This window comes from Camelus dromedarius, chromosome 1, assembly GCF_036321535.1.
Source record: "Camelus dromedarius isolate mCamDro1 chromosome 1, mCamDro1.pat, whole genome shotgun sequence".
Taxonomy (NCBI): domain Eukaryota; kingdom Metazoa; phylum Chordata; class Mammalia; order Artiodactyla; family Camelidae; genus Camelus; species Camelus dromedarius.
Window position 1 is genome coordinate 97,175,169 of NC_087436.1, and position 16,491 is coordinate 97,191,659.

Here is a 16,491-nt window from a genome sequence, read left to right on the forward strand (position 1 = left end):
TTCCTCTGGGTTTCCCAGTGAAATACTGTTATTTTCTTAGTTGAAAGTTAATTATATGGAAATGATAACATCTTTCAAATTCTCCTCCTCCAAAAGAAAATTTAGTCTGATTCCTTTTGTCCTCAAGCAGACCCGCTGGAATTGCTCAGAGGGTCATAAGAGCTAATGACCCATGTTCCCTTAGCACCTGTGGTCACACAGGCAGATATGTACAAAAAACAGGTGATATTTTGAGTGGGCAGTTCTCATAGTTAGAAGAAGGCTTAAGAAGTCTAAGTGGTCATTCCCTTTCCAGGACCATTTTCAGTCCCAGCCCTCGGCTGCAGGCCCTGTGTTCATGTCCATCAGCTGGCTGCAGCCCCCGGGAGACAGGCAGGTGTGTCACCCTTTCAAATCTGTTTCTGTGCAACATTGTACAGCCCTCCAGTGGCAGCTCAGAAACTGCAAAGCTTGTGTGTGTGTGTGTGTGTGTGTGTGTGTGTGTGTGTGTGTGTGTGTGTGAAAAACACTTAGGGATTTGGGATAAGAAACATATAAATTTCCCTTAGTTGTTTTGGGTGAATAGACTTACCTGTTTAGAAATCTTCCTTGTTTCTAAAAGCAGAGCATGGGACATTTGATGTCTGGAGGGAGAGCAATGAGAGTTAAAAGTTCTCTGCTGTGTACTTTGAGTGACTCCTATGAAAAAATAGGCTGCAAACTGTGCAGCCATCGTTAAATCTTCTCTCGCTTGCATCTAGCACAACAACAGATCTTACCAGTGTAACTTTGGAAATTTGTCTAGATTCTGACCAATTCTCAGTGTCTCCACCACTTTCCCTCTGGCACAGGCCACCGCTTCGTCTACCTGGATGATTGCCATAACCTCCCTGGATCGACTGTGGTCATATTTTGAGTAGAGTTATCAGAGCAGTCGTTCAGCAAGGAAGTCAGATCCCGTCTGTCCGTTTCCGATGTCCTGTAGTCTTTCCATCTCGCTGAGTAAAGTACTTGTGATGTCCAGAAGCCCCTGCATCATCTGGCCCTGGTCTCTCTGTCCTGTTTCCTTCTGTGCTCTCCCTCCTCGCTGCACCGCAGCCTCTGGTCCCGTGAACGTGCCAAACCTGCTGCTGCCTTGGCCTCAACGCCTGCTGCTTTCTGCGTCCTGGAGCGCTCTTCCTTCAGCCACCCTTCTGACTTGCTACATCACTTCCTCTTCTAAGCTGTTGCTTAACCATTGCCTTCTTTCTGAGGCTACTTGTATTACGCTACATAGAATAGCGCTTCCTGTGCCCCTCATCTTGTGCTTTAATTTATTCCCTTGCATTTGTCACCATGTAACATAGAACTACATTTTATTGCCTTCCTCCTTTCACAAGAGTGTGAACTTCCGGAGAGGAAGGCCATGATCTGTCTTGTTCACTGCTTCATTCCTGGTATTGAGGACAGGGCTTAGAACCTAGTGGGCCCTCAGTAGACATTTGTATCAATGAGTCATTATCAATTTCAAGAACAACCCTGGTGTGTAGTAATGCCTTCTGTAATATTGATCGTGGGTTACACTACACTGAGAGATCTTTAGTTCGATTATATTACATCAAAAGTAAGAGTCTATCCAAACTTTGTTAGAATCGTTTACTAATGTTTTACACGGCCCTCGTGTAGTAATCCCTCATATAGTCAATCCTCTGTTGCTAATGAAAATGCCTCCTGTTAAATCCTGTGGTCCAGAGCATAGTGAGTCTTTCCTGTCAATGATTTTTTAACAGCTGTTTTGATTTGCGCACTGTAAGTTGGCATTCCTGAAAACCTCAAGAGCTAAGCTGAGGCTGAGGGTAAGGCTGCTGTCTTTTATTTACATTCTAGCATAATCACAAGAAAGTGGCGATTTTGTTTCCCCTCTTCCCTTTTTTCTTTTTCCAACCTGGAAAGCTCTACTCTGAGCAAAGGCATATCTAGGTCAGAGCACATTCTCTGAAGGAACAGTGCTTAGATCAAGACAGGTGCTCAATAAATATTTGTTATTGGAAGGAATAAAAGTACCTTGGCATGAAGAGCAGGCAGAAGCCAGCCTAGTATCTGGCTTTGCCTTTGCCCAGGGGAAAGTCACTATTTGCTTTGGAATATTGTGACTTACCAAAGTGTGTTCCCCGTGGCCAATGTGCGCACTTGGCACAGCCAAATACCAATGACACTTGTAATCTCTTTTATTGTGTTTGAATTGTCTGTATCACTGTTTATCTCCTCTGGCTTGGGTAATTAAATATAAACTGAGTGTTACTGTACAGTCCTGTTCTTCTGCATGACTGTTTACTTCCTATTAGTAAATGAGGCCCTCAGGAGCTAGACAATTCTTTTAGGCGATAAGGGAACCATTTGTTGAGATGCAGCCATTATACACCTGAGTCCAACAATTAATGCAATTGCCAGTTTCAAATTATTTCCTGGGAAACTGATACCTACGCTAATAGTAGTCTGGAAACCACAATCACTTTGGCCCAGTTCATTAAATTATGACCTACTTTTCAAAGTCAGTGATTTATGTGGATTAACATAAGCAAACAAACAAAAAACATCGTGTACCATTTCCTTGGCAGGAATATCGTGTGTGTATTTAATGATCACAAGCAATCATCAAGTGAAGTGGAAGGTCTGTTGCTGTTACTGAAAGTAATGAGTTACCACAGCGCAGTCTGTCTATGCAGATGCGAAATGTAGGGTTGCTGCTGTGCATCGACATTGGCTTATTTACCTGAATATTTCACCTTTTAGCTCATAACGATGCTGGGGAAGTTGGAGAAATATTTCGTTCTGATATAGAGGAACAAGCACTGTTATTTGGGGATCACGTAATACCTGCCATCAAATGTTGTTGAATGAGTTTTTAGTGAATACTTGTGGTCGTTAAAGACACAACTAACTGATTTTAGTAGTTTTGAAGGTGAACAAGAGTGAAGATAATTTAAAAATTAAGACTTGTACTATAACATAACTCTGGATCCATCTTTGAATGTAAGCAAGTCTAGTCTGGAGACTTATGTCCGTCCACAATGACATGACCTCTGAGCAGACCTGTCTTAGAAGGATCTGAGATACTGGCCAGTTTCCCAAGCTTGAGGCCTGCTTACTCTCTCCTTCTCAAAAAATTCTCCTCCCTGGAATTCAGTCTGTTTTATTGGTTTTTACCTTGATAACTGTGTCTCCATTTTTCTTTTTTCTGGCCCATCTTCAAGCCTCCTAGAATTGGTTATACCTCCAGCAGGCACCGCGTCTTCTCCTTTTACGTTAAACGTTTATCCACTATCAAGAGTCTTGTGTAGACGACCTTCATTCACATACTGCTACCAGTCTGCCTAGATGCTCGCACCAGGGCACCGAAAACCCAAGGTGGTTCTGTAACTAAAATAGAGACCCTCCTGCCTTCTGTGGTCAGTTCATGATTCCAAGCTACCTTTTCTTCTGAGTAATTTTTTTTTTTTTTTTTTTTTGAGAACAGCGGTCAAACATATTTAAAACCTCAGCTATTTTACTCTGCTGAATGTCTTAACCCCTCGGAGGTTCTTTTCTTTCCATTTTCATTGTACTTTAAGTCTCTGTTGCCTTTGTGCTGACCCCGAAGCTTCCGGTTTGGTCTGTCATCATCCTAATCATGCCCTTTTCTTGCTCAGAATTGTCAGATGCTTCTCCTCGGCCTCCGTAATGACGACCAGACTCCTTACTAGGGCCCTGTAGGTTCCGTAGCTGTATTTTCCCACTATTTCTCTGAGTTCAAAATTATAAATATATTCACCTATAAATTCGTCCCTGAGCAGACGTTGGCTGTCTCTGCGTTTGTTCTTGTGTTTCCCCTGCGTAGACACTGTTTTATACCTCCTTCCCCCAGACTCCAGTTTTGTCTTTGAAATTGCTCCTCATTGTCAAGACCTAGCACAGACGCCCTTGTTTTCCCTCAAAGTGCCGAGAGTTAAAACATTTGTTTCCCCTAATTTTAATACTAACTTGCTATATGACCTTCAGCAAACCACTTCAGCAAACCTCCACTGAATTGACTCATATATTATTGGACACCATTTATATGACATTTATAGTATTCTGTGTTCCCTTATGTGTTCACATCTAACTTGACTTACAGCTTTGATTGCTCTCTGGGGACTAGATCGAATACCAAGGCCCGTAACACGGTGTGTTGTATATAGTTGAAGGTCACTTAGTTTTTGTGGAAGGAGTGAGAGAACTGAGTTTTAATTTAATAGATGAGATGCTGCTGTCAGTGACGGGTGAGTGACTCGCACGGCAAGCACCTCCTTGAGTAGGTTCCAAGTACCTGTAGAAAGTAAGCTTTTCTGGGTATTTTAGTAACTGCATTGCTGGGTACGATCTGTTAGCTGTTCCGTAGCCATATTACTCTCATATATTAAGAGAGACAATCCAGTGTCATGAATAATGTAAAAGAATGCTGCTTAGATGTTAACATGGATACGCATCATCTGGAGAAGATTCTGATTCGTTAGGTCTGGAGCGGGGCCTGGGATTGTATGTTTCTGCTCAGCTCTCAGGTGAAGCCAGTGGTACTGGTTGCAGGACAACGGAGTCCTGTAACCAGTACATACCTTCTGGTTCTGCACACAAGGGTATTTTTAACCCATGGTGGGTAGAACCCATGGTTGGTGAATCTGGGGGTGCAGAGGGCTGACTGTAAGGGACTTGAGCATCTGGAGATTCTGGCATCCACGACAGCCCTGGAACTAGTCTCCTGTGGATACTGAGGGAGGACTAGTAAGAGTGAGTTCTTTTCCCTAACAGAACTAGGCCATTAGCCCTGCTGACAGTAGCATTTAGGTTGTGGTTCTGGGAAAGAATCTATAAATTATCTGTTGCGAAGAAAGTTGATCTCTTTCCACATGGCTGTGTCTTTATAACTTACTAACTATGGATCTCTGTGCCTTCTCTTGTCTTTATTTTCAGAGGAGAGAAATGACTGGATCAGCCTACTGTTAAATGCCCTGAAATTACAGTCCCTTTCCTCCCAGTCTCCAGCAGTTGCTGCGCCTGAGAAATGTGGATATCTTGAACTGAGAGGCTATAAAGCTAAAATTTTTACTGTATTAAGTGGAAACAGCGTGTGGCTTTGCAAAAACGAACAGGTGATCTATGCTGGACTAATTGCAGATTGTGGTTCCTTGTATTACAAACCTTACAAACTACATGAGCAGCTATGCTTTGTTTGTTAGGCTTGTTAATGTTTTCACTCATGGAGTCTGGCTTTTGCCTTGTATACTCCAAATGCGACAGAGTTGCTTTGTTGCATTGGCTCCGTTCCACCTGCAGCAGGTAGGTAATCTACATCAAATTGGAGACTGGACATCACCTTCTTTAAGGAACTAAGGAAATAGAATCAATGGAAATTAAGTTTTGAAAAGTATCCTTTAGATGAAGGAACGTTGCAAAACTACACGAGAGCATAATTAAGAACCAATTAACTGTTAAGCTGTTGATGAAATAGGTCTAGTTCTGCACCTGTTGCATTTCTTTTGCTTTTGTGATGAAACTAGAGTAGGCACAAGTCCCATTTCTTGAGTTTACTGGGTTTGGGGCGAGGTGGGGGGTCCTGTTTTTTTTATTTGATTTTGGTTTCTTGGGTATTTTGTTTTTTGTTTTTGTTTTTGAGCAGGTATGTTGACTGCAAAGGAGATCATTTACTAGAGGCAAATGATTGGTGTACACACATACGCACATATGCACATGCATACATGCACATATCACATATATAAATAAGAAGGACTTGTTGGGACGTTGAATTCGGTTGATATCAGAGGATTCAGTAGAGAATTTAAATGGTTTGAGGAGACTGACGTTAAAGTTTTTAACAAATCCTGTAACTTCATGTGATTCTGTAGGCTTCTTTTTCTCTACCGTATCTGGCTTTTAATATGTATAAGAAAATTATTTTCTTATCCCCTTTTAGGAATGAATTCTTGCTTAATCTGTCAGCCTAGAATACATTAGATGCTTAGTCATTATTTGTGGAATTAAGCAGTGTGTTTTGGACATCTGATCTAAGATGAACTCATTTGTTTTTAAATTATAATGGATTACGATAAGGTGAAATGGAAATGCCGGCTGTTTTCATAACAAAAAATAGAGATAGCAACTCGAAACAAACAGGAGTTTCCAAAAAATTAACCGTAGATCTTTATCCAAGGCATCCAGTGAACTTCAGTGTGAACTTACTCATTACATTTTGGGGATAAGATTTCTTGGCCAATTAACTATGGGAGGCGTCATTGAGCACTGTTGGCATATTAATAACTTGGATAGTTAGCATCTTCCTCAAGAAGAGTAGTGATTTACAGCTTAATCATGTGTCTGAGCTGAATATGAACATTTTCAGTCTCTGAAGCAAGGTGATTAAAACTTTCTTTTAATTGGAATAAGGTTAAAAATGCATAATTTGCATGTATCAGAATGGAAGTTACTCTGCCAGATTAATTGAGGTATTCATTTTTTACTTAGGCAGACCTGATGAACTTCAAATTATTAGGTTCATTGCTTACATTAGCTGGATTGTCTGAGTTTATGTTATTCCCTAAAAGTGAAGTAGAAATTTTTAAAGTTTTATTTATACGTTCTGGCTAGCAAAAAGTTACATGAAATTCTTGCTTTAATATTAATAATTGAGCATAAAAAGCATAGTAATGACTACCGTTTGTTGAGTACCAGGTACTGTGCTGATGAATTTATAAACATTCCCTTTTAATCTTTCCCACAAATGTAAGAGGAAGATATTCTCATCCATGTTTCATAGACGGGGAGAATGAGGATTAAGTAACTTGTTTAAGGATTATAGTTCATCATGCAGAGTTTACTTTAAAACCAGAACTTTATAAGCTTAAGCCTAGCTTCTTAGCTGCTACAGCAAACTGTCTTTTTAAAGTCTATGTTGAAAAGAAAATTTCTGACTTGTGACCTTTTAGAAATAGCCTAAGAAATCTTCCCTTGAATAAGTTAGTTTCCTAGGAGGCTGGAGTGTGCCTTCAGTAAACACTGTATCCCATGTCAGACCTTCTAAAAATGATGTGCTTGCAGAGGAGGATGCAAGTTTTACCTTCCAGGAGGAAAAGTCAGGCAGCACCAGCATTTATGCTGCCTGGTGAGCTCAGTGCTTTATTAGACTTGTGCAGAAGTTACTGAGAAGGGCAAAACAGGGCATCTAATGAAGTCTGGGAATTTGAAACACTTCCATATACAAGGAATGAGTATCACCTCCTTAAAAATTAAAGCATTCATGCTGGACCCCTTTTGAGAGGTCAGCCTATTTTTGATAAATATATATTTCAAGTTTTTTTTTAATGCATTAGCACTCCTGTATATATTCTTAAAAAGTGCATTCTATTGTTTGTATATGCGGTCTTTAAAAAAAAAAAATTAAATCATAGTATATGGAGCCAGGTCTTAAGGGACTTGGTCTTGAGTCAAACCTTAAGGAACTAGTTGGCCTAAGACTGGGTGGGTAAATTAAGGAAGACCCTTTATACGTAGGCCCTGACATACCATTCCAGTTTCATCTGTTTTTACATCCTGGTGTACGTCTTTCTTTCCAGAGCAAGGTTGCTCGTTCTCACGTGCCTGACCAGATTGTGTGGAGAACTTGGGTAACAAGCACAGTGAGTCCCTTCTCCTGAATGCAGAGGGCTTTAAGCTAGTGTTTTAGGAAAAGCACTCAAAGATAGTAAAATAGTTAGATGTAACTTCTAAAAATTTTATATACACAATACATGGAGTAATCTTATGTTTTTTTTAACTGACAGAAGTGTTAGATTTGAATCTCTATATCTTAATTTGTATTGGACCTAATTTAAGTCCATGCATCAAACTTTAATTAAAAAATATTTAAAACAGCAATGTTATTGCCTATATAACTTACAGTATACATAGAATGAAAAATAAAATTGACCTACAATCCCCCTCGACATATAAACTATTTTCTTTTTTTTTTTTTTGCTTCTATTTATATATAGTTAAATACTAATTTATTTTGGAAGTCACTCCAGAGAGAGTAGACAGTGGATAGTGTTGGTTCTAAACTATAGCTACTGATTTGTTTTTATTTTTATTTTTTGGCTATAAGCTCAATTTTTGTATAAAACTTTAATTTTTCAGCTTATAAATTATATGAAAACTGTTTAATTCTTTTTTCTTAATACAGACTTTTATTACCAGAGTATGATCTATTGGAGAAATTAAAACTCTATCTGCAAAGTCAGCATAAAAGAAAGTGTTTGAAAAACAATTTGAAACCATCGTTATTTCCCATAAGTTCCTTTAACTCTGTGCCTATGTCTGGAAATTTATTCTAATTTTGTGGATTATTATTAATCTTTCCTAGAGCTTTTCCTCTGCTTCCAATAGGTATCCTTAAGATTCCATGTCAAACATGCGTACAGATATATTTTCAGTGATTCTTTCACGTTTTCTGGATCTACCTCTTCTGAGTCAAGAGCCTATACATTTCTTTAAATTAAAATAGGTATTAGAATAGACTGTCATAACAAAGCCAATAACTTCTTTATTTCTTAAGGGAAGTGGCATGATGTTAGCCAGGAGAACGCCAGTCTGCACATTCCCTCCAGAGTTCACTGCCAGCTCCACGCTCTATGCAATTAACATGGACTTTTCGTTTTGTTAGTTGCTCAGTTCAAAGATTCACTTTTATTTATCCATGTTATAAGTGTTTGTTGGGCATCTCTTCATTCGTGAGCACTGCTCTAGGCATTTGGGGCACAGTGGTAACGCAAAGGGTTACTGTTCTTTAAGATGTTACCTTCCATTGGGGGTAACACACAGTGATAAATAAATGAGAGAGATTTCTGATAGCCTTCTGTTTGTAGCCTTCGCTTTCATTTTGATGATCTTTTTGGACAAGAGTTCTTGTAACCCATTTCTAAAGAATTGTTTACATTGAAAGTTCTGTTAGGTACATGAATAGACATCAGTTTCATTTTAACCTTAAAAGCATTATAATTTTTATATTCCCAAATTAAGGCTGTGGTGATTTACTTTATTCACTGCTCTGCCATTCGGAGTTCGAGGAAAGTAGCTGACACTCAGTAAACATTTCTAGAATGAAATTGTTGAATTAATGGTCATTTATAGCTGTTTTCATGAGTAGAGAGTTTATATATGAATAAAAATTCTTTTAATACTGCTTTCTCTTTATGGAGTCTATCTTCATTTTTTTCGTATTTATTTACTGGGATTTTATTGTCATTTCTGACAATTTCTTTAAGCTTTTCACGTAATATAGATGTTAATCTTCATGTCATATTTTCTACAGCTGGTTTTCTAAGCTGTCACTTATTTTTCATTTTTCTGTTAATTTTTGTCACATAGAAATTTGTTTATAGAAATAACTTTTTAAATCAGTTCAAAGCTTATAGACTTTCTGCATTCTAGAAAAATAATGATTTTATACATTTATTTTTCTCAAAATGATGTGGCTATGGTATAAGCTAGTATTTTAAAAATTTTATTGGAGGTTATAAAATATGAACACACACCAAAGTATATGCAGTGTTTTGTATATACAGTATTGCTACTGGAATGGACTTTCTGCAAAGAGATACGAGGCAAATTTAAGATAATTGACTTTGGTTTCCATTTGTTATATTGTCCTGACAGCCCGTCTCACATCTTTTCCTGATGAGTTTTTGAATATCATGTTAATATTAGGGAATTCATTACAACCAGATGTCTTGCTTGGTAGGTTTGTGTATCCATTTAATGATAATTGAGGCTTTGAGGTTTTAACTGCATTCACTTGATTAAACATTTCTCAAATCAGCGTACAACAAGAGACTCATTCCCCCAGCATAATGTTCCCTGGTGTCTGGCATGGGAATGAGACTCTAATAGAATGTAAATAGACCTCATAGAGCTCTGGGTTGTGTGGTGCAGAAAGAAGCAGCAGGATGTAGGTGGTGGCCTCAGATTCTCTGGGTTCTGTATCTGGCCAAACTCTGCATCTGGTGTTGCCCCGGAAATCTGGTGCCAATGTCATACAATGCCACATCTGTTTTCCACAAATGTCTAAGCACCAAGTTCTTAAAATCCTGGCATGGAAACCTGGCATCTGGTATTTCCAAAAATAGGTTTGAGATTGCAGCAAATTTGTGGTTAACAAACCCTTCTTTAATTTTTCTTCTTAGGAATCAAACTTTGATTTTGTTCCTTCACTTTCTAGTTCTAAACTGTGGCTTTTGCCAGGCTCTGTTGCTCCAAATTCGTACAAATAACCCATTTCAGTGTCTTGGTAAATATTTGCCATTAATTCCAATCTGAATGTTGAGTATGGAATCATTGGTGTGACTACTTTCAGTCACTGTAAATAAAATGAAAATATCCTCATTGAAGACAAATTCTGTATTTGGAACCCTCAAATGAGAGGATTGTCTGAATGTATTAGACCCTCCCTCAACTTGTATTTGTTTGTTTAGTTTTTATAGCAGTGTTATATTTCTGCCGTTTCATCAGTGAGGTCCAGATGAATTAAGGAACTTGTCAGTAGTCATACAGCCAGTAAACGGGTCAGCCAAGATTCCCGCCTCGTTCTGACTCCCAGTGCCCACGTCTTCATTACCACCTTTGCAGGATCAAGTCTGTTCTGCCACGCGTGGCCATTGATGCTCTTTGAGAGCCCACCCTGTGTGACAGCAGACCAACTGTAAAATATAGTTTACTCCAGAATCTGTTTTTAGCTTTATGCTTTCTATAATATATTTCTACCCACTGAATTTCTATGCTCATTGTTTTTTCAGTCCAGTTTATAGCATTTTAAATGTTGAAGTTGGGCATGTCCCTGACTTGTGCCTATTTTTCAAAATGAGAATAATGCTCACAATCAGACTGTGGTTAATAGGTGGTTATTTTAAATTTTCTTGAAAGTCTAACATTCACATTCCATTCCGTTGTTAAAAATGTCTATGTGCCTGCAGGTTATTTTTTAAGCACGCATTTTCTTGTAATTAACCTTTTAGTAGGTAATAACGTTCGGTTGGCTTCAAGTTCAAGAGGTACAAAATAATAGTAATAACAAAAGCTGCGGGGCCGATGCAGTGCTTACTGCGCCAGGCATTCCTCTAAGTGTATTTTAGGTATTAACTTAATTCACACACACTGATGCAGTCCGTACTACTGTTACCCTCATTCTGCAGACAGGTGAACTGAAGCCAGAGAGAGAGGTAGTCCTGATCAGGCTGGTCTGGGTTTTGTTGTCTGTCCGGTCAAGTGTCCCTTGCGTTCTTCGCAAAGTGGCACATGAACACAAGTCTCCGGGTTGTTTCGGTGCTTACCCTACACCATGCATTTTCCTTCTGTTGCACTTATTACAGTCCTGTCTCATTCCCTACTTAGACTGTACGCTTCCCCAAGGTGAGTGCCCTGCTTCTGTGCAGACCCAGGACCTAGCATAATTTGGGGCACTTGCTTCGTACTTACTAAACATGGTTTTCTCCAGGACAAATTTTCTCATTTTGAAAATGGCTGTATCTGCTCTGCCTTCTTCAAAGAATTGTTCTGAGAATCAAATGAGAGATCATGGCTGTTTGTAAGCTTCAGAGCACTACACAGATATTAAATCAGTTACACAGTGTATATGCTTGAGGAAGAACGGTGGTTTTAAAGCCTCTGGACGCTGGCACAAGGGTTGGCACCTAGGACAGATAGTTTCTTGACAGCCCGGTGTGTCACTGTGTTCTGACCAGCCAGTCTTAGCCAGCAGTCCTAATAATTTCACGTGGTTCTTGCATAATCTGATTACGTGCTTGTTTTGCTCTGCAGAAGGCAGAGGGAAATGTTTATATCCCGATATTTAAACGCTGCAGACTCATACTGTTTAGAGCCTGCAGCTGGTTCTCCTATCTAATTCAGTGTTTCTCAGTATTTGCTACATATGAGAATCATAGGGTTGCAGTTGTTTTTAACTGAAAATTCCTAGGCTCTGCCCTCTGATTCATGGAATCGGAGTCTCGGGGTGGCAGGGTGAGATTAACACAGGTGACTTTGATGGGCATCTAGGACTAAGCTGTATTCTACATCTGTTCTAAATGCTGTCTGGAAAGATGGCGTACTGTCACCACAAATATTTTCAATCAGAAATGCAGTTGTTTCATATTTGATAGCTCTCGAGAGCACTGACGTTTATTTTGTTACTCTGCTGTACATTTTACAGTCCATTTGTGCCGGTGAGTTCAGTGGCTACTCTAATTACCCAAAACCACATGGCCATGGCAAGCAGCTGATGAATGGGTTAAAGTTTTCTCTTTCCAGGCTGAAAAATCATCCTTGCCTTGCTTGGGAGAAATCTGGGGCCTTGAGCCAACCCTGACTTATTTTATTTTTAACGGAAGTTGCAGCTTTTAAGTAGATTTTGCACACCTTCTTGTAGAAGTGAAGCACCATCTTTTCGGGCCGGAGCCATGATGAGGGTCATAAGTTTCCATAAAGGTTGTCAGTCCACCCCCCTGCTAGTCTGATGGTCTGAGCATGTGTCTCCGCCCGGAGTAACACACAGCATCTGCAGGCCAGGCCCCATCAGAGAGCAACAACCGGGCGTAATCCAATACCCAGCTCTTGTCAGAAGCTTCGCCCCGGAGGGTTGTTTGAAGGAGATGCAGGGTAACTGTTTTATTCTCCAGGTACCCTTGTATCAAGCTGGGCCATCAGAAAGTTGTTTTTAAAAAATCTTACCTTGCTACCCCTGCTTTATTTCCTCATTTTTAAGGGAGAATTTGAGTTTCCAATGACATGCTTTCGGAGTTTCTCCAACAGTTGCGTTATCCAGCAGGAGCATTGGTATGGATAATGGAGAATTTATTTAATTTAATTTAATAATTATAAGTCTAACACTATACCACTGCTAAAACTTAATAAAATGGGGTGGATTGGAATATAGAGCACCCTAAGTACTATTTTTTGTTAAGTGGGGCTTATGATACAACGTGAAAGTGTATCACATTCTTCTAAGTATTTCACACCACTTAGCATGTCTCTGTATCTTTTCTATCACTGACTCAGTTTCTGGCTTGTTCCTTCTAACAAAATGAGCCATTTGTCCTTTCATCAGAAAAAAATCGTATTCAATTGATGATTTATTTTATATATGGATCATTTCCTCATCTCAACAAAAACCTTGCACATTTTTAAAAAAATTAAGTGAACTTTTTCTGCAATTTGTGCCCGGAAACTCTTTACAAGTGGGGGAAATTTGTTATAACATTGTTTTATTCCACTTATTTTATCAGTCAGAAATACACTAGTATCAAATGACAAAAACCTGAAGGCTAACTTACATAGATAGGGAGTTATTTGTTTTAACAAGATCTCTTGGTATCACTCATGGGGAGTTGATACCACCATGGAACAAGATTCTTCTTTTTTTTTTTTTTCTCACTCTGGCATCCTTAGAGTGCAAGAATTTGTCCTCAGGCTTTTCGTCTCAAGGATCCTTATGTTCTAAAATGGCTTCTGTGTTTCTAGATGTGATGTCCCAGGAAGATGGAAAGGCCAAGGGTGGAAGTGTCTTTCTCCCCAGATTTGTCCCTCCATAGCCTCCCACCAACCTCCTGACCCCTAGGCTGGGAACTGTCTATATTTTATTGACCAAAACTATGACATATGGCCCCTCCTAGCTACAAGGGAGATGGGAAAATAGAACTTGTACTTTTAGCCTCTACAACAGGGGAGACAAAGAGAAGAAGGCCTGTGAATTGTTTTTGCCTGAAGGGTCCTTACCAAAAGTGGACCGATATTTTGTGCAATGATCTGTAGTATGGCTACTTTTTCCCAATCATAATTTAGGAATTCAGAGCACACTGAACTTGTTCACCTACATAATTCATTTTTTGAGCTACAAAATAGGTATACTTTAAGGTGTGAGATTGATAAATCAAATTCCAAAACCGTTATGACTAGATAATACATTGCAAACTTTAGTGCTTTCCGAAGGCAGGCTTTGTAGCCTTCGGAACAGTCTCTAATTTTGGTGACACAAGCTGAACACGGTGGCTGTTGAACAATTTTCATACGAAAATAGCATTAGAGGAGCTTCCTATGAATCTAATTGAAGGAAGAGGAAAGTAACAAAATGGTGGCAATGAGATAAAATTGTAAAACAAGTAAGGCTTTTGTTTGAGAGCAAATGAGAAAAATCACGTGACAGCAGAGGTGACACCGCGTACTAAGACAAAGAGCGAGCGGTCTGCCGGCTTGCGTCTCAGCCCCTTCCTCCCCTGTACGGCCAGCTGTTCTTTCCACGCTACTGTACTCCTTTGAGCCTTGGTTTCCCCTTCTTTTCATATAAATAGCAACTATGCCAACCTCGCAGTGTCATTTGGCTCCACCACCTAGAAACCTGCTGTGCACATGGTAAGGGTTAGTTCACTATTAGTTCCCTTTACTGAGTGGCTAAAGGTGAAAACGTGCCTAACTTTTAAACACAAGGCATGTGGAGTTCACGATCTCGTCCTAGTCAGCCTGTGTTTCATGTGAAAAAAAAACTCATCCCTTATTAATAGCCTGACTGTCAGGCTTCAAATGCTACCGTGTTATCATATGTTGAAAATGACTACCTAAAATAAGAAAGTCACTCTCAATTCATTTTTTAATGAATGAATTCCATAAATACAGTAGAAAATTTAATAGGATTTATTAGATTTTAGAGAATGTAATTGTACTTTCAAAATCCATATTTTTGTTTCTTCATAATTCTTTTTTCTCCAAACTAGGATTTTAAGAGTGGACTTGGTATTACCATAATTCCTATGAATGTAGCAAATGTAAAGCAAGTGGACCGAACCGTGAAACAGTCTTTTGAAATAATCACTCCCTACAGGAGTTTTAGGTAAGTTATGTTTAAACGTTTTGTGTTTGTATTACTGCAGGAAAGCTCGGGTGATCCACTCCTACATTGCCAGTGGTGATGTTATTTCTTATAGGACACTTAATAAAATTATGTTCTTTTTTATGTCCTGTAATTTATTAGCCAGTACGTAAAAGCTCCTTGTAAAAGTGACTTGAATAATCATGCAGTCTGTAAAGATACTAATTTCATGAGATCTGAGGTTTCTTTTTGTAGTATTTCTTTTTCTTAGTGGGCTTGGTGAGTATGTTAATTTTTTGATCTACAAATATATGGAAAAATGCTTCATTTTGAAGGAATAAAATGAAAAGGGATATTACATTGTCTTTAAGCTGTGTTGTTATTTTACCCACTTTTAGCCTAATCAAATACAGTGTCTCCTTTAAGATCACAATGACCTAATTACAGTTGCTCCATGGTTTCCTAAAAGGAACTCCAGCTTAAAATGATGCTGAATTTAGCTGATCTCACAGAACTTAATGATACATATTTTGTATTACGGGCATCCTAGTCATTGCTTTATTATGATGCTGAAACACAAAACTTACGGTATGTTCTTCACACATGTTAATAATCTACAATGACTCCATAGCTTTAGTGTACACAGGAGCCATAATCAGTGTCTGTTGAGTTCAACCACATTAATTCATTTGCCACAAATAATCAGCATGCCATCAGCTGGTCAGAGGCAATTGTCAGAGGGCTTTGGAAGGACCAAGAAGTACTTAGCAATTTCAGAAATACTACCAAATCTGGTACTTATTTTATCTGTTAAAACAGGCTTACTGGCTCAAATTTTAAGAAAGAAAACAAGCTTTGTTTACACAGATGGAGATTCAAGCCTCAGTAGAAAATGTAGACATTGCCTAAGCTGTTTTTATTTATAATGCTTCATATTGCTCCAGATATGTGCCGTTTTTCTTCATACCAGCAATTCTCCAACTGTCCGGGCACCAACTGGGTGTCTTAAATTCACTGTTATTCCACCACCCAGAGGGAGTAGCAGACCCCACAGGTTTAAAGGCTAGGTCCCACAAGGTTGTACTCATTTCATGCACCAGTCACACCTGTTGGGTCCTCAGGTTACCCATCCTTCTGTCCAGCTTAGATACAAATTGGGGTGCCCATTACCCTCTCTCCCCCAGGTTTGATGATTTACTAGGATGGCTCACAGAACTCAGGAAAGCAGTTCAGTTATTACTACCAGCTTGTTATAAGAGGGACTCGTGGTACAGGGCTTCCAAGTTCTCCCTGGGTGCACCACCCTGCCAGCCCCTCAGTGTGTTCATCAACTTGAAAGCTTTTTGAACCCTGTTGTATAGGGGGTTTTATGGAAGTTTCATTTCATAGGCAAGGCTGATGACATTCTTGGCGATTGGTAATTAACTTAGTCACCAGCCTTTCTCCCTTTCCCAGGGTAGGGCTGGTTGAAAGTTCCAACTCTAATCACATCTTGGTCTCAGGGTGACCAGCTCCCATCCTGAAGCTGTGTAGCCTTCAGCCACAAGCTATCTCATCAGCATACAAAAGGCTTTTATCACTCAGGGGATTGCAAGAGCTTTAGGGAACTGTATACCATGGAGCAGGGACTAAAATCA

The 16,491-nt window shown here is 39.3% G+C and overlaps 1 protein-coding gene across 4 annotated transcripts in view; it reads left to right on the forward strand.

Moving 5' to 3' along the window:
• The window catches only part of ARAP2 (ArfGAP with RhoGAP domain, ankyrin repeat and PH domain 2), a 163,525-nt gene that overhangs the window by 52,774 nt on the left and 94,260 nt on the right, over positions 1–16,491 (forward strand). For all 4 annotated transcript variants that reach the window (XM_064487557.1, XM_064487566.1, XM_031436241.2 and 1 more), the window contains exons 9-10: positions 4,945–5,123; positions 14,760–14,875. In XM_064487557.1, coding sequence (XP_064343627.1) covers positions 4,945–5,123; positions 14,760–14,875 — 295 coding nt within the window. The remainder of the gene's footprint in view (positions 1–4,944; positions 5,124–14,759; positions 14,876–16,491) is intronic.